This window comes from Coenobita brevimanus, chromosome 86 (assembly GCF_032717465.1).
Source record: "Coenobita brevimanus isolate Jiangsu-jjx chromosome 86, ASM3271746v2, whole genome shotgun sequence".
Lineage (NCBI taxonomy): Eukaryota > Metazoa > Arthropoda > Malacostraca > Decapoda > Coenobitidae > Coenobita > Coenobita brevimanus.
In genome coordinates this window covers 30,220,246-30,246,391 of record NC_137039.1, presented here as the reverse complement: position 1 = coordinate 30,246,391, position 26,146 = coordinate 30,220,246, and the positions used below count along the sequence as shown (strand labels likewise).

The 26,146-nt window shown below is 40.0% G+C and overlaps 2 protein-coding genes across 3 annotated transcripts in view; one reads left to right on the top strand and one right to left on the bottom strand.

Moving 5' to 3' along the window:
- Positions 1-13,571, top strand: part of LOC145410533 (uncharacterized) — a 70,425-nt gene extending 56,854 nt beyond the window's left edge. For both annotated transcript variants that reach the window (XM_080280647.1, XM_080280646.1), the window contains 3 exons: positions 4,472-4,627; positions 9,649-9,742; positions 11,076-13,571. In XM_080280647.1, coding sequence (XP_080136773.1) covers positions 4,472-4,627; positions 9,649-9,742; positions 11,076-11,200 — 375 coding nt within the window. In that variant the 3' untranslated portion in view covers positions 11,201-13,571. The remainder of the gene's footprint in view (positions 1-4,471; positions 4,628-9,648; positions 9,743-11,075) is intronic.
- Positions 13,572-23,765: 10,194 nt separating this feature from the next.
- Positions 23,766-26,146, bottom strand: part of Rip11 (Rab11 interacting protein) — a 76,038-nt gene continuing 73,657 nt past the window's right edge. The window contains exons 13-16 of the mRNA XM_080280810.1: positions 25,792-25,910; positions 24,985-25,118; positions 24,358-24,512; positions 23,766-23,812 (exon numbers count right to left, since the gene is read on the bottom strand). Of these exons, the coding sequence (XP_080136936.1) occupies positions 23,794-23,812; positions 24,358-24,512; positions 24,985-25,118; positions 25,792-25,910 (427 nt within the window). The 3' untranslated portion in view covers positions 23,766-23,793. The remainder of the gene's footprint in view (positions 23,813-24,357; positions 24,513-24,984; positions 25,119-25,791; positions 25,911-26,146) is intronic.

The following is a 26,146-nucleotide window of genomic DNA, read 5'->3' as shown; positions in this document are numbered from 1 at the left end:
TGTTCCGCCAGCTTAACAAGGTAGGGTCAGATAATAACATCAGATAATAACATGTTTTTTAATCTTTCTTTTTCCTGTATTTCTCAACCCTCCCTGTCTACCACCACCACCACCACTATTACACCACACCGCCAACGCCACCACCACTGCATCATCACCACCATCACCGCCACCACATCATCATCACCACTACATCACCACCACCACCGCTTTTGCAACCACTACACCATCACCACCACTACTAACACACACCACATTGCCATCACCACTACTACACACACCACATTGCCATCACCACTACTACACACACCACATTGCCACCACCACCACACCACACCACCACCCACCCTTAATAACTTCACTTCGATGCTGTATAATCCGTCATCCTTGCTACTTCAGACGATTTCATGCAGAGAGACTTTTCCAACTGGGGGGGTTTGCTATTGCCTTCATTAACTTATTCACTACAACAGGTATATCCTATATTAAAATTAAAATCGTGTGGAGAGAGAGAGCGAGAGAGAAAGAGAGAGAGAGAGAGAGAGAGAGAGAGAGAGAGAGAGAGAGAGAGAGAGCTGACCCATACACAACCTTCTTCCTCAATTCAATCAGGGAATTTTTCGTGTGTTGCGGAGACGGTTAGTTACGGTTATCAGGGTCTATCCCGCATCATTTCCCACGCCCACACCAGCACACTGAGCCGTCCCGCAACACAGAAGATACAGCCAAGTGAGTTTCGACCGGAGCGCTATTTACGGACTCTATAAAACGTTGGAATGAATGGATGGAAGGGTTAAGGATTAAGCATGAGGTTCAACGAAGACTTATTCAAAACCCTTCACGCGCTGTAGTAAATCGTCTGGCAGCAACAAGAATAAACTACAGAATAAGTCATGCTATAGTCAGGTGTTTATGTAAATATAGAAAAACACGTAAGATTTATTACTTTGCCTCGTAAATGCTTGGAAATATTACTCTCTCTCTCTCTCTCTCTCTAATTGTCACCTAAATTAGTCTTGGCAAGGAATGTGAAAATAACTAAGAATTATGGAGTAAATAGAAAGTTGCTGAATGTCGTGAAGAGTATGTGTGAGGGTGCGTGTAGATAATGAGCTGAGTGAATTTTTCTGTCTGAATGTTCGATTGAAACAGCGATGTGCCACGTTTTCATGGCTGTTCAATCTGTATGTGGATGGGGTTATAAAAGATATACAAGGTAGGGCAGTGGATACTGGAGCGGCCCTAATGAAAGAGGGCAGCGCTTGGAAACTTCCTGTACTGTTGTTTGCAGATGATGCTGTATTAAGTGAAGGTGAAGGGGAACTGCAAGGCTTGGTGAAAGAGTTTGGGAGAACGTGTAAGAAATGGAATCTAAAGGTGAATGTAGGGGAGAGTAAAGTTATGGTCTCGAGAGAAATGTCACTGAATGTACAGTGTGGTTGGATGATGAGGAAATGGAAAATGAGAGTGCATTTAAATACTTGGGTAGTGTGATGAGAAAGGATGGAAGTTTGGAGGACGAAGTGCTTGAAATGGTACAACAAGGAAGAAAGGTGGCTGTTCCATGAAAGCAGTGATAAGAAATAGGGAAGTGGGCATCGAAGTAAAATCGTCGCTGCATAATAGTATTGTGATACCAACTCTGACGTATGGAAGCGAAGCTTGGACCTTGTTGGAAGGACACAAGTCAAGAGTGAGAGCAGTGGAAATGAGTTATTTGAGAGGAACATGTAGAGTTACATGGAGAGACAGACTGACAAATGAGGAAGTGAAAGAGCCCTCTGGTGTGGACGTGGATGTGATAGAAAGCGTTAGGAGAAATACACTGAGGTGCTTTGGCCATGTAGAAAGGATGAAAAGCGAGACTAGAGAGGAGAATGTATGTGAGTGAAGTGGGGAGGGGGGAGAGGAAGAGGGAAGCCGAGGATGAGATGAAGGGATGGAGTGGAGGTATCTGGGAGACGGGGGTGTGAACTGGGAGGAGGGCAGTGAAACGGTGGGAGACAGGGCGACATGAAGGCAATTTGTTTGTGGCCACCCCTTACGAGAATAAAGCGTCTGGCAATACATAGTCTCGACAGCTTTCCCAAATTAACTTGTGATTTCCAATAACTGTGTCCAAAAATAGTGTTTAATTAAATGATACTATTAGATCGTTCACACACACACACACACACACACACACACGAGCGCCTCTGTGTGCGTTTGGTGGAGTGCCAAGGGGTACACAGATTGTTTCCTGGCCAGAGAAGGGATGACTGGCTAGTGGTCAACTTCTCTCTCTCTCTCTCTCTCTCTCTCACTCACAGTAGTTTTTACGATTTTCTTCCTGTTCTATTCCCCCCTTTGTCAATCCTCAGTTTCCACTCCCTCAGTATTTTTATCATTTTCCTCCTGGTCTTTCCTATCCCCCGTTTGTCAATACTCTCTCTCTCGGCGCCACCTCCTCCATTGTTGTTTACCACTTGTCTCACTCCAAGGCTGCTCTCAACAAGTTAAACAAATTCAACCAGTTCTTTTACCATCACCTTTATAAATCATCCAGCGCTTAACATGATTCTGTTCTAGAGTAAGAAAATTTTTTTACATTTATTGGTCATTGTGGTGGTATTTCAGCCTTTAAAAAAATCAAATCGTTGCCAAAAATGTTAGCTGAAATGTTTGACGATACCAAGATAGCGTCAGTAATGTAAACAAAGACTATTCTCTCTCTCTCTCTCTCTCTCTCTCTCTCTCTCTCTCTCTCTCTCTCTCTCTCTCTCTCTCTCAGAAACGTACATATATTAATTCCTAACTCCATAAAGAAATTTATGAAAGAAGGAAGAGACAAAAAGGAATGGAAATGGGAGAAGCAAAGAGTGAATAAAAGGAAGGTGGGAAAAGAAAAAAAGGAGAATGTAACAGAAAATAACTTACAGGCAAAGGAGAGAAAAACAAGAATGACAATCGCCCACCACTTAGCATTCTTCTACACACACACACACACACACACACACACACACACTTTTATATCCCCTGGTCTTCCCTGAGCACACAGACTAACCACTACATCATCCCTGCTGGTCTTTCTTCCCTTAAGTAAAATATTATTGCTCTGTGATTGTATCGTAACTCGTTGGTGGTTTTTCCTTGCCTGAAAACCCAAACTGAATGTGGTAGGTAAATATCTTAGGTGTGTTATATTCTCCTCCTCCTCCACCTCGTCTTTTGCTTCCTCCTCCTGCGCCTCTTCTTTTTCTTTTTCCCCCTCCTCCTCCTCCTCCTCCTACTACTACTAATAGTTACTTATGCTTCAACTGTTTCTACTACTGCAACTGCTATATCATCATCATTACTGCCATCACCATAATCGCTACATACCATCACCACCACCATCGCTCCATACCACCATCATCATCGCTTCATACCAACATCATTACCACCACCACCACCATCATCATAATAAACTGTAATATGCAAAATTAATCGACAAGAATTAGTTGTTAAGGGAGAGTGCTAAACCGAGATCAAATCACGTAATCACACAGAAACGCTTGGCCAGGTGACGTAAACACAGGTAAATTGCAAACGCCTGAGTCACCTGCCTGAATATGTAAATGAGTTTGTCGGTAAATAAATAAGCACCTGTCAAACCAGTCATGTGTGTGTGTGCGTGTGTGTGTGAGAGAGAGAGAGAGAGAGAGAGAGAGAGAGAGAGAGAGAGAGACAGACAGACAGACAGAGACAGACAGACAGACAGAGAGAATATCACAGAGACAATCAAATTCCTTCAACAAATACTCAGTTCATTACAAATCATTCCTTTTGCGTATCCTTTAAACAAACGACTGATGGTAGCAAGAATCACACACACACACACACACACACACACACACACACACACACACACACACACACACACAGAAGCCGGTCATTGCCAAGGTGAAGGCCAGCAACTGTCCTTGGCTAAGTCCTATACATCACTGTCCTCTCTTTCTCCTTCCATCTCCCTCCCTCCTCTCTTCCATTTCCCTTTCCTCCCCCTCCACTAACTCCTCTCTACCTACCGCACTCAACTCCCCTCCTCTTCCTTCCTTCCTTCTCCTCCGACCTTCTTCCTCCCCTTTCTTCCCCTCCCCCTCCTCTTCCTTCCTTCCATCTCCTCCCACTTTCTTATTCTGATATGATGATGATGACGATGATGATAATGGTGGTGGGATGGGTGATAATAACGATAGTGATATCGATGCTGCTAATGACAAAAATGACAACAATAGTAAAAAAATAATAATAATAATGATCATGATGACAATGAATGACAGTAATGACGACGACAATTACGATGACTGTGGTGGTGGTGGTGATAATGAAGATAATATAACGATGAGGAGGAGGAGGAGGATGGTGACAATAATGATGACGACAATAACGACAATAATAATAATAAGGCTAACAATTCCCCCTTCCGCTCATTCTAACTTTTTCCCGCCAGGTTTTGCTGGTGTCGAGCAAGAAGGACCCGTGTGTGTGGTTGGTGCCGGGAGGAGGTTTGGAAGCGGGGGAGGAACCGATAGCAGCGGCCAAGAGGGAGGCGTGGGAGGAGGCAGGGATACAGGGATATATAGTCCGATACTTGGGACTGTTTGAGGTGAGATGGATAAATAAATAGATAGACTGATTGATGGGTGGATGGATGGAATGGACTGATAGAAAGGAGTGGAGAGAGGCAAGGAGACAGGGATGTATTGCACGATACCTGGGACTATATGAGAGAGAGAGAGAGAGAGAGAGAGAGAGAGAGAGAGAGAGAGAGAGAGAGAGAGAGGCGGCTTATAGAATATAAAAGTTTAACCAATTAGCCAAGTGTTCAGATTTACTCTCTCTCTCTCTCTCTCTCTCTCTCTCTCACACACACACACACACACACACACACACACACACACACACACAATTTTTCCAACTGCCGCATTCTGTACTGTAATGTGTTCCCTGCATCAAAGGATTTCCTTGCACTTCCGTCCCTACTCAGTAACGATCCCCTTCTCATGATACCCCACTGTCCCTCACATACATACCTACCGTATTCACCTCTCTCTCTCTCTCTCCTTCGTCATATACTCTTCATTATCTCTCGGCTTTGTTCTTTGTCTGTCACTCCCTACAACTACCCCATTCTGACGCCACAACACACCACCTGTCCTCATATACTTGTGTTTCCAATCCACTTTGTTTTCTTTACTTCTACCAAAAACTTTACTTCACATATACATACATACTGTACAGTCAGCCTCTTGCTCTAAAATCACGCCATATGGACGAAACACCTCAAGTTACAATATCTCTTTCTATATTTTCCACTGCAGTTTTAAGGTAGTTAAACAGAACCAGTGATTCACGAATCCATCAATGTATATGTACAAATGCTTAATAAAAAAAAAATAATAATAATAATAATCTATGTTTATTGCCAGACACCTCACTCCTGTAAGAGGTGGTCACAAACAAATCGCCTCATGTCTCCCTCTCCCCTGCTACTTCACTGCCCTCCCCCTAGCTCACACCCATCTCTCTCATATACCTCTCCACTCCATCCCTCCATCTCATCCTTGGCCTCCCTCTCCCTCTCCCCCCTTCAACCTCACTCACACACTCTCCTCATTAGTCTCTCACTCTCTATCCTCTCCACATGGTCAAACCACCTCAGTGTATTTCTCTTCATGCTTTCTATCACATCCACATCCACGCCACAATGTTGCTTCACTTCCTAATTCATCAGTCTGTCCATCCATGTAACTCCACATGCTCCTTTCAAATATTTCATATCTGCTGTTCTCACTCTTGACTTGTGTTCTTCCAACAAGGTCCAAGCTTCACTTCCAAATATCAGAGTTGGTATCACAATAATACCATGCAGCAATTTTTTTACTTTGATGCTCACTTCCCTATTTCTTATCAATGCTTTCAACAAACCAGTATCCTGTCTTCCTTGTTGCACCCTTTCAAGCACTTCGTCCTCCAAACTTCCATCCTTTCTCATCACACTATCCAAGTACTTAAATGCACTCACATTTTCCATTTCCTCATCATCCAGCCTCACAGTACATTCAGTTACTTCATTTCTTTCGAAGACCATCATTTGCTCTTCCGTACATTCACCTTTAGATTCCATTTCTTACACACTCTCCCAAACTCATTCACTAAGCCTTGCAGCTCCCCTTCATCTTCACATAACAATACAGTATCATCTGGAAACTACAGTACAGGAAATTTCCAAACGCTGCCTTCTCTCATTTGGGCCGCTCCAACATCCACTGTCCTACACTGTACCTCATTTATAACCCATCCATATACAGACTGAACAGCCATGGAGACATGACACATCCCTGTTTCAATCCTAAATTCAGATAGAAAGCCACTCAGCTCACTTTGAACCCTCATACATACTCTTCATGGCATTCAACAACTTCCCATTTCCTCCATATACTCTTAATATTTTCCACACTCCTTGTCTATCCACTCTGTCATATGCTTTCTTCAAATCCATGAAGGCTGCATACAATTTCTTTCTCTTCTCTGGAAACTTTTCCGTTAAAGACCTAAAGATGAATATCTGATCTACACAATATCTTCCCTTCCTAAAACCTTCCCTTCCTAAAACCTTCCTGCTCTTCACCAACTAATTCCTCTGTTATTTCCCTAACTCTGTCAATAAGTATCCTACCATATACTTTTCCTATTACACTAAGAAGACAAATGCCCCTATGAGTACCACACAAACTTCTTTTTCCCCTTTTCCTTTGTACAGGGGAATAATTATGCCTGACTTCCAATCCTCTGGGACTCTACCTTCCTCCCAGGCCAATCTGCACATCATCCATATACATTCTATTACTATCTCTCCCCCATGCTTCAGCATTTCACCACACACTCCATCAATACCTGGAGCTTTCCCAATTTTCACTTTCTTCATTGCTTCCACTACTTCCAACCTACTGATCTCTTCCTCCCTTCTCACCTCCCTCCTTCTCTGAGCCATTTCCCAGACACTTATACAGTATGCACATTACTTTCATTCGCTATGTTTAACAGTTCCTTAAAAGTGTTCTCTCCATCTGCTCACTTTTCCTCCCTTCTCCACTATCAATCTACCATTTTTATCTTTCACTCCCCTACTAACATCTTTATCACCCTGTCTAACTCTCTGCAGCTCCTTCCAGAACATTTTCTTACATATCCTCCACTTTACACTCAAATTCCATCCAAATTCCTCATCCACTCTCTTCTTACTTTCTCTTATTAATCTTTTCAACTCTCTTACTCTCTACATATAACTCTCTCTTCCATCTCATAATTTCCTCCATGCCTCTGCTTCCCATCCACTCACTATATGCTTTCTTCTTTTGCACCACAGCTTGTCTCACCTCTTCATTCCACCATGCAATTCCCTGCACCCCCTTATGTCTTCTCTTCATCCCACTCACCACCTCACATGCTGCTCAGATTTCTTCTGTGAATATCTTGCACATACCTTCCACTCCCCCATCTGCTTCAAATCATATTTACCCAGTCACTCCTCTACTTCTCTCTTTTTTTCAACCTCTTGCAGCCTTCCTACCCTTGTTGTAAGGACTACTTCCTCCTGTCCTTCCCTCCTTCTATTCCTCCATTGCACTTGAACCTTGACTTTCACCACCATCAAGTGGTGGTCTGAAAGTCCACTCTTCCAATCTCTGTATGCTCTTGCATCCATTGCATACCTTCTCATTCTCTCGTCCACATACACATAATAAATCATTGCCTTCTGTTCATGCAATTCACCACTCACACTTCTCATCACTCACCACATATACCTGTGGATCATTTGGTGCCTAAAGGGGGTAATGGCTATGATCAACCTCCTCCCTGCGCAACTGTCCACCAGAGCACTGCCATTCTCATTCACTTTTGCAGGCACACCCACTCACCAACTACTCTATCCACCTTCCCATTCCCTACTTTTCCATTCATATCCCCAATCAAAAACACTCTCATTCCTCTCAGACTTTTTCGTGCATGCTTCCACAATTGCCAAGTGTTCTTCTTTCACTCTACTTGCACGATCTTGTGTTGGTGCATACACGCACACAATTGACCATGTTTGTAATCCTACTTTCAATCTTACCCACACAATCCTTGAACCAAGTGATCTATACTCTCTTACATCTCTTTCCATCTCTTGCACACATCAGTACTTGCACCCTTTTCTGCCCTCTCATTCTCACCTACTCCTGCACATATACCCCATCCATACTACCATTCTCTCATACTCTCGCCATGCCATTTAGTCTCAGTTAATCCACATACATCCACTTTTGCACCTTCAAGCACCTGGACAATCTCCCTCTCCCTCTTTCACCTTATCATTTGCACCCCCTACATTCCATAATAATAATAATAATTATAATAATAATAATAATAATAATAAAAATGGTAATAATAATAATAGTACAGGCATACCCCAATTTAACTATTAAAACCCCATCGTTAGGCAGGGTATATCAGGGTATTTTTAACATGTATATATTCAACATGGACCATTTACCAATCTAAATGGCCTAACAACTGTCAAGGAAGCTAACCTATGCCTAACACCTGTAAATAACTCACTGAAACCAACAAATAAAATCTGAATATCGCCAAATATAAGCCTGGAAAAAAAATCAAGCTTAGTAAACTATACTCCAAAATGACAATGCCCCACCTATGGCTAAAACACATTAATCTAAGTCTAAAAATAGTGAAGCTTGGACATTGTTGGAAGGACACAAGTCAAGAGTGAGAGCAGTGGAAATGAGTTATTTAAGAGGAGCCTGTGGAGTCACGTGGAGAGACAGGCTGACGAATGAGGATATAAAGGAGCGTTGTGGTGTGGATGTGGATGTGATAGGAAGCGTTATGAGGAACACACTGAGGTGGTTTGGCCATGTGGAGAGGATGGAGGGTGAAAGACTGACGAAGAGAGTGTATATGAGTGAGGTGGAGGGGGGAAGAGGGAGGGGGAGGCCGAGGATGAGATGGAGGGATGGGGTGGAGAGGTATATGAGAGAGGGGGGTGTGAGTTGGGAGCAGGGCAGTGAAATGGCGGGGGACAGGGCGACTTGGAGGCGATTTGTTTGTGGCCACCCCAAACGGGATTGAGGCATCTGGCAATAGATAGATAGATAGAAATCAACCTAAACACAGAATTTTAGTCTAAAATATCATCAAAATCGGTAAAAAAATAAAAATAAAAACCCATCGTTAAACCAGGGTTTGGCCATTGTTAGGTGGGGTATGGTGCAATTTCTACCCCCATCATTAAGCCGGGGTATCACATCTAGGGGTATCGTATATCAATGTATTACTTGTCTTGTTCTACACCGCCATTATGTTATTAAGATGGGTGAGTAATGCCCACATAATGAAACTACATTATTTTAATGAGAGGATATTTGATTATGTATAAAAGAGTTTCAGGAGTACTGCTGCTACACTATAGGAGTCAAACCTCCAATATCCTAAACTTTATAAATTAATATTAATCTGTATGCCTTTCCATGTCATGCTCAGAACTTTTGATCTTGTAGGCTGTACAGTACTGTACTGCGTAGTATCTAGCACTTTTTTATTATGGATGTCTTCTGCAAACAGTCATGTCATCACTCGGGCCTGAAGAAGCACCGGACAGCTGTGTACATCTTCGTGGTCACTGAGGAGCACACTGACTACCCAGAGGCAACACTTGGTGAGGCTCAGGCTGATGCATACAACACCATTTTATGGCTGGAGTCCACTAACTGCCCTTACCCAGTTTTTTTGTAACCTTTTTCCTGCTCTGGAGGAACTTAGGTACAAGTATTTTGTTCAGGCTAACACTGGAGATTATCTTAAAGGTAAGGAAAATCCTAGCAGTCAGGGGTTGAATCTATTTCAGTTTCTCAAACAGCCCTTTAGCTGCTATGAATGCTTTTACAGGGGCATTGCTAGGATTTCTAAAGTGGCGTGGCCCAAGGAGAACGCTTTAAGGAGGTCCGCAAGTATTCTTCAGGATATTTTGGATGGCCAGGCATATATCAGTGCGACTCTCACTACCATTCTAGTTCAGGTAATTTGGGATGGCCAGGCTATATATCAGTGCAACTCTCACTACCATTCTGGTTGTGTCATTGCACAATTAGGCATTCAATTCAGCCTAATACCTTACAATATTCTTGATGTGAGAAAAATATTTGCAGCCAGAAGGTTTATAATATGGTATTTATCCATATATCTTGTGTTCTTTCACTAATCTTCATACCCAGACTCACACTCTGTATTCATTGCAGAGCCATATCTGTGACCCAAGTGACCAGTTACAATAAACTTAATTATTTGGCATAATTCAGCCATGCACTACACTGGATATTGCAAAACAGTGGATATTGCATAGTACCCCCCATCAGCCCAATATTCGACATCGAGCCAGATATTGCATTATTATTTGTCTTAAACCTCTATTTTAAAAACCTTCCCATGAGTAAAAGATGGAACTTTATAAAATACAATAACGATAAAATACTGTAACACATTAATTCAGGGCCGGCTGACTACCGTTTATGAGCCAGTTGATGCACCTCAATGCTGGATATTGCACAGAACCGCCAGTTACGTCTCATTTTGGCACTGGATATTGCTTTAATAGAGCTGAGCCAGCAGCGCCAGGTATTGCACTGGGCCAGATATTTAGACGACAGATAACTGAGAGTTCACTGTATAGCCTACACAAAACAGTGATGGTGATGACAGCAGTAATGGTGATAGTGGTGATGATATACTGTACTGTAATGATGATGATGTGTGTGTGTGTGTGTGTGTGTGTGTGTGTGTGTGTGTGTGTGTGTGTGTGTGTGTGTGTGTGTGTGTGTGTGTGTGTGTGTGTGTGTGTGTGTGTGTGTGTGTGTGTGTGTGTGTGTGTGTGTGTGTGTGTGTGTGTGTGTATGTGTATGTGTGTGTGTGTGTGTGTGTGTGTGTGTGTGTGTGTGTGTGTCTCAGGACAATAAAGTGTATGTACCAACTAATAAAGTGTGCGTTTCTTTCAGGTCGCCGCCGGCAGTGGTTCACTCTGGAGGAAGCCCTTCTACATCTCGCTAGAAATCGCCCTCTCCAGAGTGCCTACCTGCAACTGTTTATGATGTCCAAACTCAAGGTGGTGGCTGCATCATAGGGCACTGGGGGTGCGGTGGGGGCATATCTCCCTCCCTCCCTCCCTCACTCTCACACACACACACACACACACACACACACACACACACACACACACAAAATTTTTGCAATATGACTTTCCACAGTACAGTATTCATAAATGTGGACACACACACACACACACACACACACACACACACACACACACACACACACACACACACACACACACACAGTATGTCGATAGGGAAACCTTATGGTGCTTAACATGCGAGAAACGAAATTTATTTTTATATTTCATATAGAATACAAAGAAGCAGGTGCATCATGTTGTGAAGCCATTGCATATGTTTTTAATACTGATGTTAGTTACAGTTTTAGTGAGAGAAGGCTTCATTTTGTTAATAATGGGATATGAACTTAACTCATTTGAAATTAGTGTTTACAAAATGTCGTAAGTATGACATGATGCTGCTCACACTTTGTACTAAAAAGATACTCTTTTTTTTTTTTATAAGCTTTTGTCTCTCCTCTACTTGAATACAGCAAGTAGTGATGATAAGAGTATTTTCACGTATGTGCAACTACAGTATTACAAGATGTATTCAACCATGTCATCTTTATGGGTTGGTCAGATTGATTAGCTGATAGGTTGACAATGAGCACAGCATGGGTAGTGAGTCTGGAGTGGGATTCTCAGACACATTTACAATCAATACCCTGTCGTAACTTAGATTTGTTTGCAGGAGGAACTAGAGGTACTGGAAGACTCCGTGCTCTCTTTGCCTTGTTCATCCTGGCTAAATGAATCACGGTTACAAGAGGAAGTCAGTCATAATTACGTTAGAGAATCCCATTCCTTGATCTCACTTGCACTCTAGGGTCACATGCCTAATCCCAGAGCTCATACAAGAGTACTGCCTCAAAGCTCCTGTATCACCACCCCCTTCTTTGAATCGAAACTGCCATCTCTTATGTGCAGTCCTGACCCATAGCTTCTGTTCACCCTCTACCTCTATCATCATCATCATCATCATCATCCGGATCTCCTTTCCCACTGAAGGAGAACCATTTGCTTGTAGTTCGATATTTTTTCTTTCTTTTTTTTGAGGCAGCACAAGTAAGAGTCATTGAAAACTGTTTATCATGTAGTCTATACTCTGTTCACTGTAATTTGGTGTAAAACTGCCACCTCTCAATTATGAATGCCAAGATATGCAAAAAGAGTAACACTGAATAACGTGCTAGTCACAGTGTTACGAACAGATTGCAGGACTATAGTACTATCTTATTTTGCCTCTGAGCTAGATTAAACAAGTTGCAGAAGGATGAAAATCTCCATCTGATGAAAATATATCAACTGTAGTAAAGATTCAAACTACCCTTTAACACTTGACAACAGACTTTTGTTCAGTTTGAAAACTTGGCCCTGACTCCTCTCCAACCACTGGTACAATTAGACTTTTAGAGGGTGGGCAGGAACTATAGTTCACAAGTGTACTCTTCTACTGTATCCCTCCATCTTGCTCTTGGTCTTCCTCTCCTCACACACTCACTGACTATCATTCCTAAGGTGTCCCCACCACAGCCCCAACCACCATGTGTAATTACGTTATTTTTATATACTGCCATGCTGTGTACAGTGAATATGCTTGTTATAGTCCAGCTGTGAGATACTTATTAGATTTTACCTGGACTGTTGATGAACTTTTCTCATCACAAACGACTATTGAACACGGTGATATATTTTACAAGTTTGTTCTTGCTGACTCCTGACAATATTAAGCTTAGGATAGACATTTCAAGCTGAAAGGGTTGGATATAGCCTTAATAAACCCTCTCAGTACAAAAGGCCTTTCTTGAGCTCAATAAAATCAACTGGGACCAGCAAGAGTTAACTAAACAGGAAATCATTCGGATTTAAGTGGTTGAAGCTTTCCTGATATTCAAGAGAGCATAAGGTTACGAAGGATCAATGTTCCTAATCTCTACACAAGTTTTGTTCATCCTTGCCCCTCTAACCACAGGCTTCAGAACCTGTTGATAATTTGCTCATGTCACCAGTGATGATGGGTTTTTATTAAGTTTCAACTTACAGTCAGGTATACATTTTTTTTTTTTAATACCGTATTTGTGTGTGTGTGTGTGTGTGTTTTTACATGATCTGACCAAATTAAGGGGGCCCTCCCTGTGACTTTTATCACAAATGCTTTTTTAGCACTAGGTAAATAAAGATGAGGGGAGGAGATTTATGAAGTATTTAAAAAATATACTGCAATGTAAAAGCCACAGAAAAGACCCTCCCCAGTTCAGGCCACACACACACACACACACACACACACACACACACACACACACACACACACACACACACACACACACACACACACACACACACATTAAATATCATACCTGATTGTGAGCTGAAACCTAATATTTACCAATGATGATGATAATGATGGCCGGAGTGTTGTGTGGACTATCTAGGGCATACGAGAGCCAGAGATTGTTCCGCTACCACTCAGTGCACTAGTACAGAAGATTTAGAGTATTTTTACATAACTGTTTGTATCTAGATGAAGGCATTCACATGAAGAGTATAAAACCTTTCATCTAATCTTTTATGGTGACAGTAAAGAGTACTTTTTATAGTCTTTGTTTTATTTTCCCATATTCGAGAGATCATGCTATGAATCTGTAGCCATCAGATCGTATGAGGTGTTTTCTGCATAAGGTTTTGTTTACTAACCCATGAAGATCGGGAATCATTTATCAAGCACTTGCCATGAGATGCAGCTAAATGTATTGGCCATTTCTGCATATACAGCATACACCAAAATAGCAACTGCACTGTATGAGCTATGATGCTGCTTGCATTATAATTGCTGGGTAGTGGGACTTTCCCATCCCTATGCCAATACAAAGCACTGGGGGTTTTAGACACCCCACTCCTGCCCAGTTTTGTCACCTTTTATGACTTGTAGGGAATATGTAGGAGCAGTTGCACCTTGTATATTTTAGAAAACTTGAGCCTGTCTACACTGTAACTGTAGGAGTTGGTATGCCTGACTGTGCATACTTGATGGCCTTAGTACAAATGAGAGCTGTTTGCATTGTCACTTACATTGTGGTCATTAGCTCACACACTGATGGACTTCTTGTTTACCAAGCTGACTTGTTCTCAGTAGGGCAATGACTTGTCCCCCAATTTTATCTCTATTATTCTCAAGGACAGTGCTCATGCTGACAGACAGATATGACTCACGATATGCAGAAATGCTGATTATCAACTCCCCAGATTAAACATTCCCATGGCCATTGAATGAAGATTGCATCAGTCCTGTCCCTGAAGACAGGGGAGAGATAACTACCCACAAATTATTCGGGTTGTAGAGACTGAAAAGGATAAAGACATTGATGATATGTCTCCCCTCCCATTTTGTGGAACTTTCCAAAACAAAAATTATGGACCCATTCTTATGTGACTGTATGATGTTTATGTCTAAGAGATACCATCCAGATGTAATGTCATCCATGGGTGACAGAGTGACAAGCTAACTGATTTCCTGTAACCCAGGAAACTATTTATGGTGTTGGGTGATAGCCATAGTATATAACAAAACACCAGGTATGAGTATGGTATGGCATTCAGCACGTAAGGATCTGTATTTGGGGGATGACTGAGTTTAGTATTTCTCATAATACACTTCAGGGAAGTGATGATCACTTTTCATCTCATGTAATGACTGAGTAATGTAGTCCTAGGTTCCTCGACTCCTAATGGATCAATAAAGGACTGAATGATTCATAAACAGGCAGTTCAGGCTCCCATTGCATAGAAATTAACTTAATTTCATATACACAAATAACTGTAATGCACTTCCTTCATGAAATAAGTGATGCAAAAAACATGCTTGTTGGCGCTGCACTTACACAACCACTGCAAAATCAACCTTCTCAATCTTTACTCCATGCACCACTCAGAACATCTTGCCTCCGTTTTCAACCAGGCAGCATTTGAGCTTCCCTGATTACATCAACTGTCCTTCAAATTCCTGGTTCTTACTCAGTCCATGACTCCTGATCCCTAACATAATTAATTTTCCACCTTATGCAACTTTCTATTATTAAGCCATGAAGAAATTGTCAAAAATGTTCTTTCTACATAGGTCAAAGTGCCCTCATGGCTGTTATTATTGTGGCTCCAAAGCTCATCTGAATTTGAGCCCCATAAACTGTAGGCTAAATTTGCCTTTTTCATGTAGTCCACCATCCTCCTTTCAGAGGGCAGGAAGAGGTTTGAAAGATGTTTGTTTAACTGGGTGGCAGTCACCCAGCTACTGCATATCAATGCCTTCACAGGAAGATGTCCCATTCCATTATCAGCCCTTATGGCAGTCAACATATACAGTATTGATCACTCACTATTCTCCTCATACAGGTGAAAAGTCTTTATGGCAGTCAGTAGATACAGCAGGGATCACTCACTATTCTCATACAGGTGAACACGAGGAGTCACAGCTAAGCCAGAATAGGGTGAGGAGGGACAGGAAAAAACAATCTCTGATCCAAGCCTAATTACTTCTTGAGGTAGCTCATCATAAGTTGCACTAGTTGTGAAGGCAGTGGATGGAGTAGGAGTAAGGGCATAACTTCCCATGCAAAACTGGCTTTGGAAAATATTATGAAGGTTGAGGTACAAGCCTATACCCTAAGTAATACTGGCACTGGAACAAGCAGCAATAAGGGGTTTTAAGCCTATATCAAGAAATAGAGAATTTGTAGGGAGGAGATCTGTTCGTCTTGAGGAACACTGAGTGTCTCTTCATTCATGGATGGCTTATCAGTTTTTTTCATCCCTTGAAGTTTTTCCAAGTGACCTGTTCCTCTGGCTGGCCTAGTATTTTTAGTATTTCCGTAATGACACAACCACATGGTGATAAATGTCACCATGCTCATGCATTACACATTTGGCTCAACCAAGTTAAGTCTGACAGTGTACCCTCTAGGTGTTTACAAGTGAGAAGTCCCAAAAGTCATTGGCACAGTTGAAAGTGTTGATCAAATGTCCTTAATCACAAGTGTTCATAATTATCCAGTCTAATAATGCCTCTCCCTCCTACTCCATCATAATTATCACACAAATGATGAAAGTATGACTACTGTTCTCATTGTGGTGGCAATTCATCACTTCACCCAACAGCCTACCCTAATAAGCTTTTGGTGGTGGTTGGTATCTTATCACATCCTGTCAACAACAACAACAACAAAAAAAAGCCTAATTCCTCCTAGCTGTCACTACAACAGATATTAGGAATCATCTAGAACTTCTCCCAAAAATGTTAGCCTGTGATGGTTCCTGCCACATGTGCCATATTGTGTGTTGATAAGTATGGTGCAACTTAATATTCTTGGTGTTTCCTTTTCTCGTGATCTGTTTTAGAAAGATCACATTATTTCTCTTTCAAAAATCTGGTCCACAGAAGTTGTGTGTGCTGAATTGACTCCATTCCTTCTTTAACTCCATTGGTGACTTTGTATGGGGGACCTTCTTCACCTCTGTATGAAGTACAACTCTTATGTGTGGAGACTCATCACATACTACACAGCACTTAGAAGCAGGATGATTTTTTTTTTTTACACTGCCTCTCCTCTCACTGGCTCCCTTCAGCTCTTGCTCTATGCTAGAATGATGCATGTTCCTTCCATCTCTGCTATTCTGGTCACTCTTCTTGCATTCTTCCTCCTTTTTAAATGATTTGGACTATGATATCCTTGTCACTGGTCCTCCAAGGCTTCAAGTGATAATGTGGCATTTGCTTTTACTGCTGATACCATAAGTAGGCAAAATAATACTGTACAAACAGTTAGTTAGAATTTTATTTAGAGCTCAGTCCAGACTGACAAAATAATCTCCGTTGTTGCTTATATCATCATCTACAACTCATAATAAATAAACCACTAAAGCCCAACTAATCATCTTAATAACAATAAAGCTTCATCTCTTTGCAATGGCAGACGTTTATTTGCATAGATGAAATTGTGAAACGAATCACATTACACCGCATTCTGTACAGGTGATACTGGGAACTTTCTTCTTTTTCATAGGGCACTTTATCAGTTGTAAGAGCCTCACATATGGTAGTTTTCACACACAAAACCCACCCGATGTGTAAAACTGTAGTTCACGTAAAATTATATACATCATCCTAACATTCACTTCACCATTATTCGAAAAAGTGGTTCGGATTCGGTAATGGGAAAAGGAAAACACAACAGAAGGAGAAACTATCAAAGAGATTTCACAGCAAAATGGGAAACATATCCATTCAAAGATCAGGTGAAGGAGAAGACATGAGCTGGAGAAGGAAAAAACGAATGCCGGAAAAGTATAAAAATTAATGGAGCCCCCAGTATAATGGGTCATACATCCACTCATTCATCATCATTCAAATCATCAAATCTCTTGGCTCCCTCCCTCCCACAGACAAAGCCATTCACACACAACCATCCTCTCATAGTTACCAAAAATACTATGTTATTTTGGCAATGGTTCACACACATACAAACATCACTGAATGGAATGAACACTTAAGGTCAGTAATCATTACATATACAGTAAAATACTTCTCTTCTCTTTCTTGCTTTGTACTACACTTCATTGTAAAGTACCGTATATAACAAACGCTATCACTCTAGCCCAGTTTCCCTTTCTTTTACAGGAAAGCATACAATCCAGGTAAGGGAAAGGAAAAGTACAAAAATTGAAAAAATAAAATTAATAATAGCAATAATAATAAAGAAATACATCCAGCTCTCATAAAAATGATTTAACACAACTTTACGACGGGCAAAAATAATGGTATAACTTATATGATTCAGAGATTATCAAAACTGGCAATATTCTTACTACATGTACACTCAGTATATGAACAGAATGCATCATATTTTCCAATACTTCCTTCTACAAAACAATAATGTACTTACTTTAATAATCCGCTCAAACATTACAATAATCTATTTCAGTATTAATACTTAACTGTTAAAATACTGAATATACACAGTTCTGATTACTTGTCTGAAGGTTAACTAATTTCTTAAAAGCAACATTCATCTTTCGATATACCCTGGGATTTTGAAGTAAGAGTAAAAATATGGTTAATGTAATGACGGTATTTCTGAACATGTGGTGGACGGTATTTCTGAACATGTGGCAGATATCACTTAGGTAACAACAGCAGTTCTTTTAGTCAGTATCTGTACTTTTAATCTTCACACGGTTTGAGAGCAAAGCGATTTTTTTGGCAAGTGGCAGTGTACCTTCCCTAACCCAAAATACACTTGGCATTTTCTGCCCACATCCGATCCATCCTCAATACATGGTCCTACCCACCCTCTCTCACACTAATCATTAGTGTGCTGCATTGCCAGATATAAGAACGCAGAGTGAGTATGCATCCACATCATATCTTTAATTTCTTAAATCCATACAATGGTAATATTCGTATGCAACTGATACACAGGAAACCTCCAAAGAGAAAATCAGTTCCAAAGTGTACAACATAATACAATGAAAACCATGAGAATGTTAAACGTGACAATCAAATATCAAAATCTAAATCCAAAACAATATATGCTAGTTCCCGAGAATCAAATCCTAGGAACATTGACGTGTATCTGAAAATCCAATTATCGAAAATTCTACCTGATGTGGCTCAAGTTTGTTATTAAAATACAATATTTAAAGTACTAGTGCCAAAGCGTATCTGAAAATTCAGTTATCGAAAATGCTTTCCGATGTGGCTTAAATTTGTTACAATAATACTATAATGAAATTACTGTTCTCGTATTATACAAATAAGATATACCTTAGCAATAATTTCCACATGTTATGTTCACTTAAGATATATAGAGAGTAGTTTACACCTAAGGCACAAGATCATTTGAGGTACAGGTTGCATATCACAGCTTCACTCACTGTACAGTCTACTACAATAAACATTACCTTGGGTATGGCTAAACTTTGAAAATAATTATCCTCCTCCTAATCCTTTTCCCCCACATACTGCATATACTGTAACTATTAACCCATTACTGCCTCTAGCTATACAGTACACTCTCGTTATACACTACAATGGCTTGGCATATTATCATTTGAGTATAAGTTCAATAAATGAATTTAGAACATTTTGTCGCTTTACAGTCAACCCCGCTTTTTGCGGGTTCGCCATCAGCACGTTCACATGTTCGTGGATTTTTCTGGGAAATTGTTTCAAGATATGTCTAGCTTTTCCCACAGCATCAGCTGTTCCTGCTGGTTCATAAGTGATTTTTTTGCGTGTTTTCTGTGAGAAATACAGTCCATTCACTTAATATGCGAGAATTGGGGCAGCAGAAGACCTCGCTCCCTAGAAATTTCATGCTTTACAAATAACATGCCTTATGGGGAAACTTTTAACTGGTGAGGTGGCCGTCTCAAATGTCATTTTGCCTATGTGTTATCGGACATTAAACACATGTATACGGAAGTATAACTCGCACAATAGCACCTTACCTTAAAATTTATTGAGGGGGGGAGGGGGAGGAAGTGTGGTTTTGTGTAAACAAGGAGACTGTATACACCGTGTGAGATAGGCTCAGCCGCAAGAAGTTGCAGACGCCCGCTACATCTCACGGCGCTCTAATGTCGTGACCTGCATCACTTCCTCGTGCGCTCTACAAGTGTAAGTCATGCACTGTGGCAAGACACTGGATTCGGTTCATTTTGCCACCCTAAATTCACATTTTTCAAAACCAACCCGTGCACAATTGATTATTTAATATTTTGACCCCCCCACCCCCCCAACGCACTCTTGGCATTTTGCGTCATACAAGCTCAAGTATTAAGCAAATGACTGTACTGTCCTATATAGTTATCCTGTATAGGTATGTGCTGTTCAGCACACGGCAAACTCTTATTATCATCATCACGTGGTGAGTACAGTACACTGCACCCAGAAAGGCTTGTGTATCATCCTGTACTGCCCTTTTTAGAAGTATTAATGTGCCATAGAAATGCACTTACAGGTCTCATAGTGGGTCTGTAGGTAATGAGAATAGTAGAAACAGAGAAACCAGCAATTTTTGTGGAAGGTACGGATTATTCGTGGGTTTCACTTATTCATGGGGGGGGGTCTAGTACATAACCTTACAAATAGTAGGGGTCGACTGTACTTTTGTTTTCGCGTATACAATCACTGTGATGCCCGACTTCTCATGATACGACTGTTTACCTCACTGATATTATTATTATTACACTAAACAAGCTATATGATCAATCATTATTTTATGGTACTCCTCAGTATGATGATATACCGTATTATTCTTATTACGACCAGATGATTATGTTCAGCACTGTATATGAAGAGCCCTCAAACTACAAACATTCAGAACATTTCACGTTTTCAGGCACGCACTTCTACTACAGTACTTGCACTTATCGGGAAGCAAACATCCATGACAATGTGCTTTATATACTATTTTATCATTAGCTTCTTCACTCAAAATCTTAAATAGGAGTAAGCCAAATACAGCAATAGCTAAAGGTACTGATATCATAAATCTAAACTTTGTGATACTAAATACGAACAAAACTTGAGAGAGAGAGAGAGAATGTTCACAGTAGAAGACTGGGTGAAGTAGTATTCAGAAACAAGGAAAAGTATGACAGAGGAAGAAGACAAGAGTATATATATATATATATATATATATATATATATATATATGTTCTCCCTACGTGTCAAGTGGGGTTGGTGGAGGATTAGTGCCCCTCCCTGTAAAACAATTAACTCTAAGCCCTTGGCCACCCCGTTTGGGATACATGGCATCTGGCAATGAATGAATGAAAAATATATATATATGAATTTATAGTGTTATAGTTTCTGGAATGTTACTGAATAAATCTATCTATCTATCTATCTATTGCCGAATATTCACTTAAAACACAGCATTCTACATACAGATAAAAGCAATACAATAAATATCAAGATCTCCAAATACTATATGGATTCAGGAAAGTATGCTTCACAAAACACAAAATATCTAAAAAAAAATCACAACTATGTATATCTTAACATCAATCTATTACATACACCAAAAAAAAAAAAAAAAAACTGCAGTGTCTTACCTTTCTCTGTATCACATGTTTGGCCACAACTTTATCAAAATATTTACTGAATCTACAAATAAATTCCCCATACTTATATATCAAATTTCACATGCCCTATCCCAGATTTCATCCATGGAGATTAAAAAAAAAAAAAAAAATCAAAGGCAGCCATGGTTCAGTAGATTAGAGCACTCTGACCAAAGGGTTGATGGTTTGAGTCCACCCATGGTCATTGGCAGACATCAGGAAGGGCATCCTGTCATAAAGTGCTACATGCTCTAAAACCTAAGTCCTCTACCCAGGGGCAACGCCTTAGCCCTTATCAACAAAAGGACATACGATGTATAAAAAAATAAAAAAATAAAATAAAAAATCATAATCATTTCAAATAATACTCCAAAAGATAATAATGTTTCATAAAGTATAACTGACTCATCCAAACCATTATGAGAAAGAACAAAACCCTTAATGTGAAGCTTGTAACACTCATAAATATTTCTTTTAAAAATTACGCATTAACTACTGGTACCTATGAAGAAGGCAATCCTAATCATCATTACCATAATCAAATGTTCAAAAATAACATTACCATAGCACTGTACAACTACTATCACCACTACTACTGCTGCAATTACTACTACTGGTATCACTATTCATCACATGAGTACCACAGAACAAAATCTTAACTCTTCAAGGCATAATATTAATGCTGAATACCCATTATCCAACATATTTAATAACGTACTAATAACCATCATCAAAATTACAGAATATACACTGCCTTTCTTTACATCTACATAATCACAACTGCTAACAAGCCATACAAAACTTTCACACAGTAAATACATTTCAAAGTACAAAAACCATCTACTATATTACTCGGCGAACACTACACTTCTTTTCACCTACGTTGCCAAAACTACTACCATACCACCCCTACCTTCCCCATAAATACCTTTCACATGTCCAACTATGCCTCTATCTACAAACTGCACTAGCTCATCTTCACACAAGCAGGGTCACATTGCAACAGAGGGTCACCTGCAAGCATCGGCAATGGGGTTAGTTACAAGTACAGGTGATCTGCATCTTTATAAAAATATTCAGCATAGCTATGACTGTATGACCACAAAAATCACTCAATATAAGGCACTACAATATCAACAATATGGAAGAAGATGGAGAAATGGGGAAATATTAAACACCTATCAGATGTGTACTCCTAAAAAATATTCTGGTCAGTAAAAAACAATGTTATCCTCACTGGTACAACACCCTTTCTACTCTAACTTGGCCTAAAATTGCCTTCTATCCATCATCATTGCTGAGCTGGAACAGTAGATCAACATTAGAATATGGTGCTAATCACAAAGAAGTGCTATGGAATGGATGCAGAAGCACAGTATTGTCTAACTCTGCTACTGGGCTATGTGAAATAAGCTGCAAAAGGACAGATATCTGGGCCAAGTTAAGGTACAAGGATTATAGTAATACTAGGTTAACTGAATCATGGTTTTTGAGGTAACAATATGCATGGAAGAAAGCAGAGCACTCATGAAACAAATATTTATATGAAATTTGATCTCACTCTACATATATGGACATCAAACAGAAAAATCTCCACTCCATAAGTTAGCTTAAAAAAATATTTTTAAGTTAATTTAGTACTCTACAAATCATATGCATTAATACTTCTAATTCTGTTATTTTCTTTCTAGGACCTCATGTCTTACACTAAACTGACTCAAATTACCAACCACTCTATCTTCACTCTTCAAGAAGTATCTGGAAACCACAATGATTCTACTCACAAGAACAGGAAAATTTAGTACTTAATTTATAAGTTACCAATGTCTAACAATTCATGTTAATTTATATAAAGCGATGTCTCTGCACCATATTATCACACACTGCAAATGAAAATACCTGAAACTTTACACAGTATTACACAAAATATAGTCTCATACTATCACAGAACTATTTACACATTAACACCTTAGAAATACACATTAATAGAGCTGTAAAATATATACTCTGTTCACCCCTTCAGCTTGAAAATATCCTCTTTACTCTAATTTAGCTACATCCTGTTAATTTACTTCAGCTTAGAATAGGATTTTTGAACTGGAGGGGTTAAATACAGCATTCATTAACCTCTTCATCACACAAGGGGGTTAGATACAACCTTCCTTATCCCCTTTCACCATACAATGAGGTTAGATAAAGACTTCCGTAACCCCTTCACTATACAAGGTTTCCCCTAAGCCCAGCAAAATCATCAGGAGGTAACATGACTAAAATAAAAATGATATCCTCAAGCTGATGGTGATTCAAGAAAATATACATGGTATTTTCAGGTTTAATAAACATAAACACCATTTTCCTCATTACCAAGGAAGCCCAGGAGCGAGGACATGTACTGCCATCAAAACGAGGCAACTGAAGCACCACTCATCCCCTTACTGCCCTCAGTGTGGACCAAATATTCTGCAAGGAAATAATACCATCCATTCATTACCACCATCATAATAAAAAACAAGAAAACAATATTATCATCATCATCATCATCATCATAATCATCAACATCATCGCCAAAACCATCATCATCAACACCAAAATCATCATCACCATCAACCAAAATCACCATCATCATCCAGACCGCTTTTCCCACATCTCCATGAGGTGGGGAAGGGACTAGAGAGCAAGAAACAAAATGACTGGAGAAATTGCTAAAGTCTGCTCATTTAAACAACAACAATAAGAAAACATAAAACTTTTGTGGGCCAAGCACCAACATAGAAATAAAAATACATATGAGAGCCAAAGACCTTACTGTACTTCAGTTTCCCAATGTGACATGCACCTGCAGTTGTCTCTAATCATTCATGGAATAGACATAAATATGCAGACATATAGGGTACTGTAAGTGATATGCACCTGCAGTTGTCTCTAATCATTCACGGAATAGACAGATAAACAGACTGACAGATATACTGTAGATAAACAGATAGATAGGGAGCACCATATCTTACTTCAACTTTCCCTTTGTGGCAGGTGCCTGCAGTATCTGTGGTGTGGTTTCCATCACCCGCAGGAGGAGATCATCTATGTAGTCCTCCAGGTCCCGGGTATGGCGGGCATTCTTCTCCAGCGAGGACTGCAGGTTTACTATCATCTCCATCAAGTCCTGCATGGGATATAAGGTGCTACTAAGACTACAATTTGGACTGTTTTTACCTGGCACTCCCACAGGTTAAACACAGCTGTATTGTACTGTACTGTAACTGGTTGTGGTTAAATGAAATTCAACGCAAGTCTAAGGTATGAAGTAGAAATGAGTTGCCTTGATAACTACTCAGTCAAATTGATCTTCCATTCTGATTATGCTTATCCATCAACGAACCTGAAAGGGGTTCAGGTTTTTTATGTTAACTCCTGTAGAATAGTGATTTTTCTGCCCCCCCCCCCCACCTTCAGATGATTTCATTCTGCTCAGGATTACATCCTATTACAGAAAAGGCTACTAAGGCAGCAAAAACAACCTCCAATTCAATTAAGTCCCTCTTAAGCTCAGTAAAATCATCTGGCTATATCAAAAATAAACCAGAAAAAGAAGTCACCAGATTCAAAAAGTTAAAATAATCACAGCAAGGTCTTACCTCACGTGACTTGCCAGCAAACTTGTCATGTATCTCCTGAGGCAGCCTGGACTGGTGTGTGGGTGGGTGGGGCAAGCGGTCATTGCCACCCTCAACCACCCTCCCGTCCTCCTCACCAATACGTTCTCGACTGGCTGAAGCACAGAGATATAAAAGGAATGAAAAGAAATGCAGACAACTGAGTCAAAATATGTAAAAATAAGGGATCAAAAGAAAAGAGGGCATAAAAGAAATTAAACAAAACACAAATAGACTTTCAACTGTTAGAAGTGCTGAAAAGTAAATAAAATGATGATAATAATAATGAAGATGAGGAGAAAAAAAATAATAATAACCCTGGAAACATGTGCATGTGTGGCTGGGGCAGACAGTCATTAAAGCCCCTTAAGCTTCCTCCTGCTCTCCTCATAAATGCACTCTTGACCAGCTGATGGTTCAAGAAGTTTATAAAATATGAAACACAGATAAATGAAGCACGAGATGTAAAATGAAAGGGAGAGCATTAAACACTGGTACAGTAAACAAATGAAGCCAAAGAAATGTAAGTACTGGAAAAAAAAAAAAAAAGGGGGGGGGGGGCGTCATTCAACAAGTCCCAGCAGGTACCATTAATACAGTAAACAAATATTTCTTATCATCCACTAGCTACCCCAATTAAAGGGCTTGTGGGATCTAGAAACAGGGAAAGAAGAGCCATAAAAGCAGGACAGCTAACAACAGAGTGCCCAAATATCTCAAAAGTAAATACAAAAACCTAAAGTATCTACTGAGTACTAATAACACTACAGTACACAAATTCTGACATACTTGATCCAAACAACTTATTCTTCAGGCCGCCTCCCTTCCCTCGCCTCTTCTTGCCGTCTCCTTCATCACCATCTTCTTTATTTTTCTTTTCTAGCTTTATGGCCTTGATTTCAGGGAACCTGAAAAATGGAATCCCAGTATGTATGGGTATTTCTCACACGAAGTTGCTTTGATGCTAACACCTCCAAGTTGATGATGTAATTTCTTATTTTTTCCTGATATCACTATATGACTTTATTTCACTCATAACAGACCTTTGGTAGTGAAGGGGTTAATAAAGGCTGAAGTTAACTCCTTCAGTTTGAAAAGTCTCCCCAGTGTCATATAAAATCATACGGTGGTAACAATAACAAAG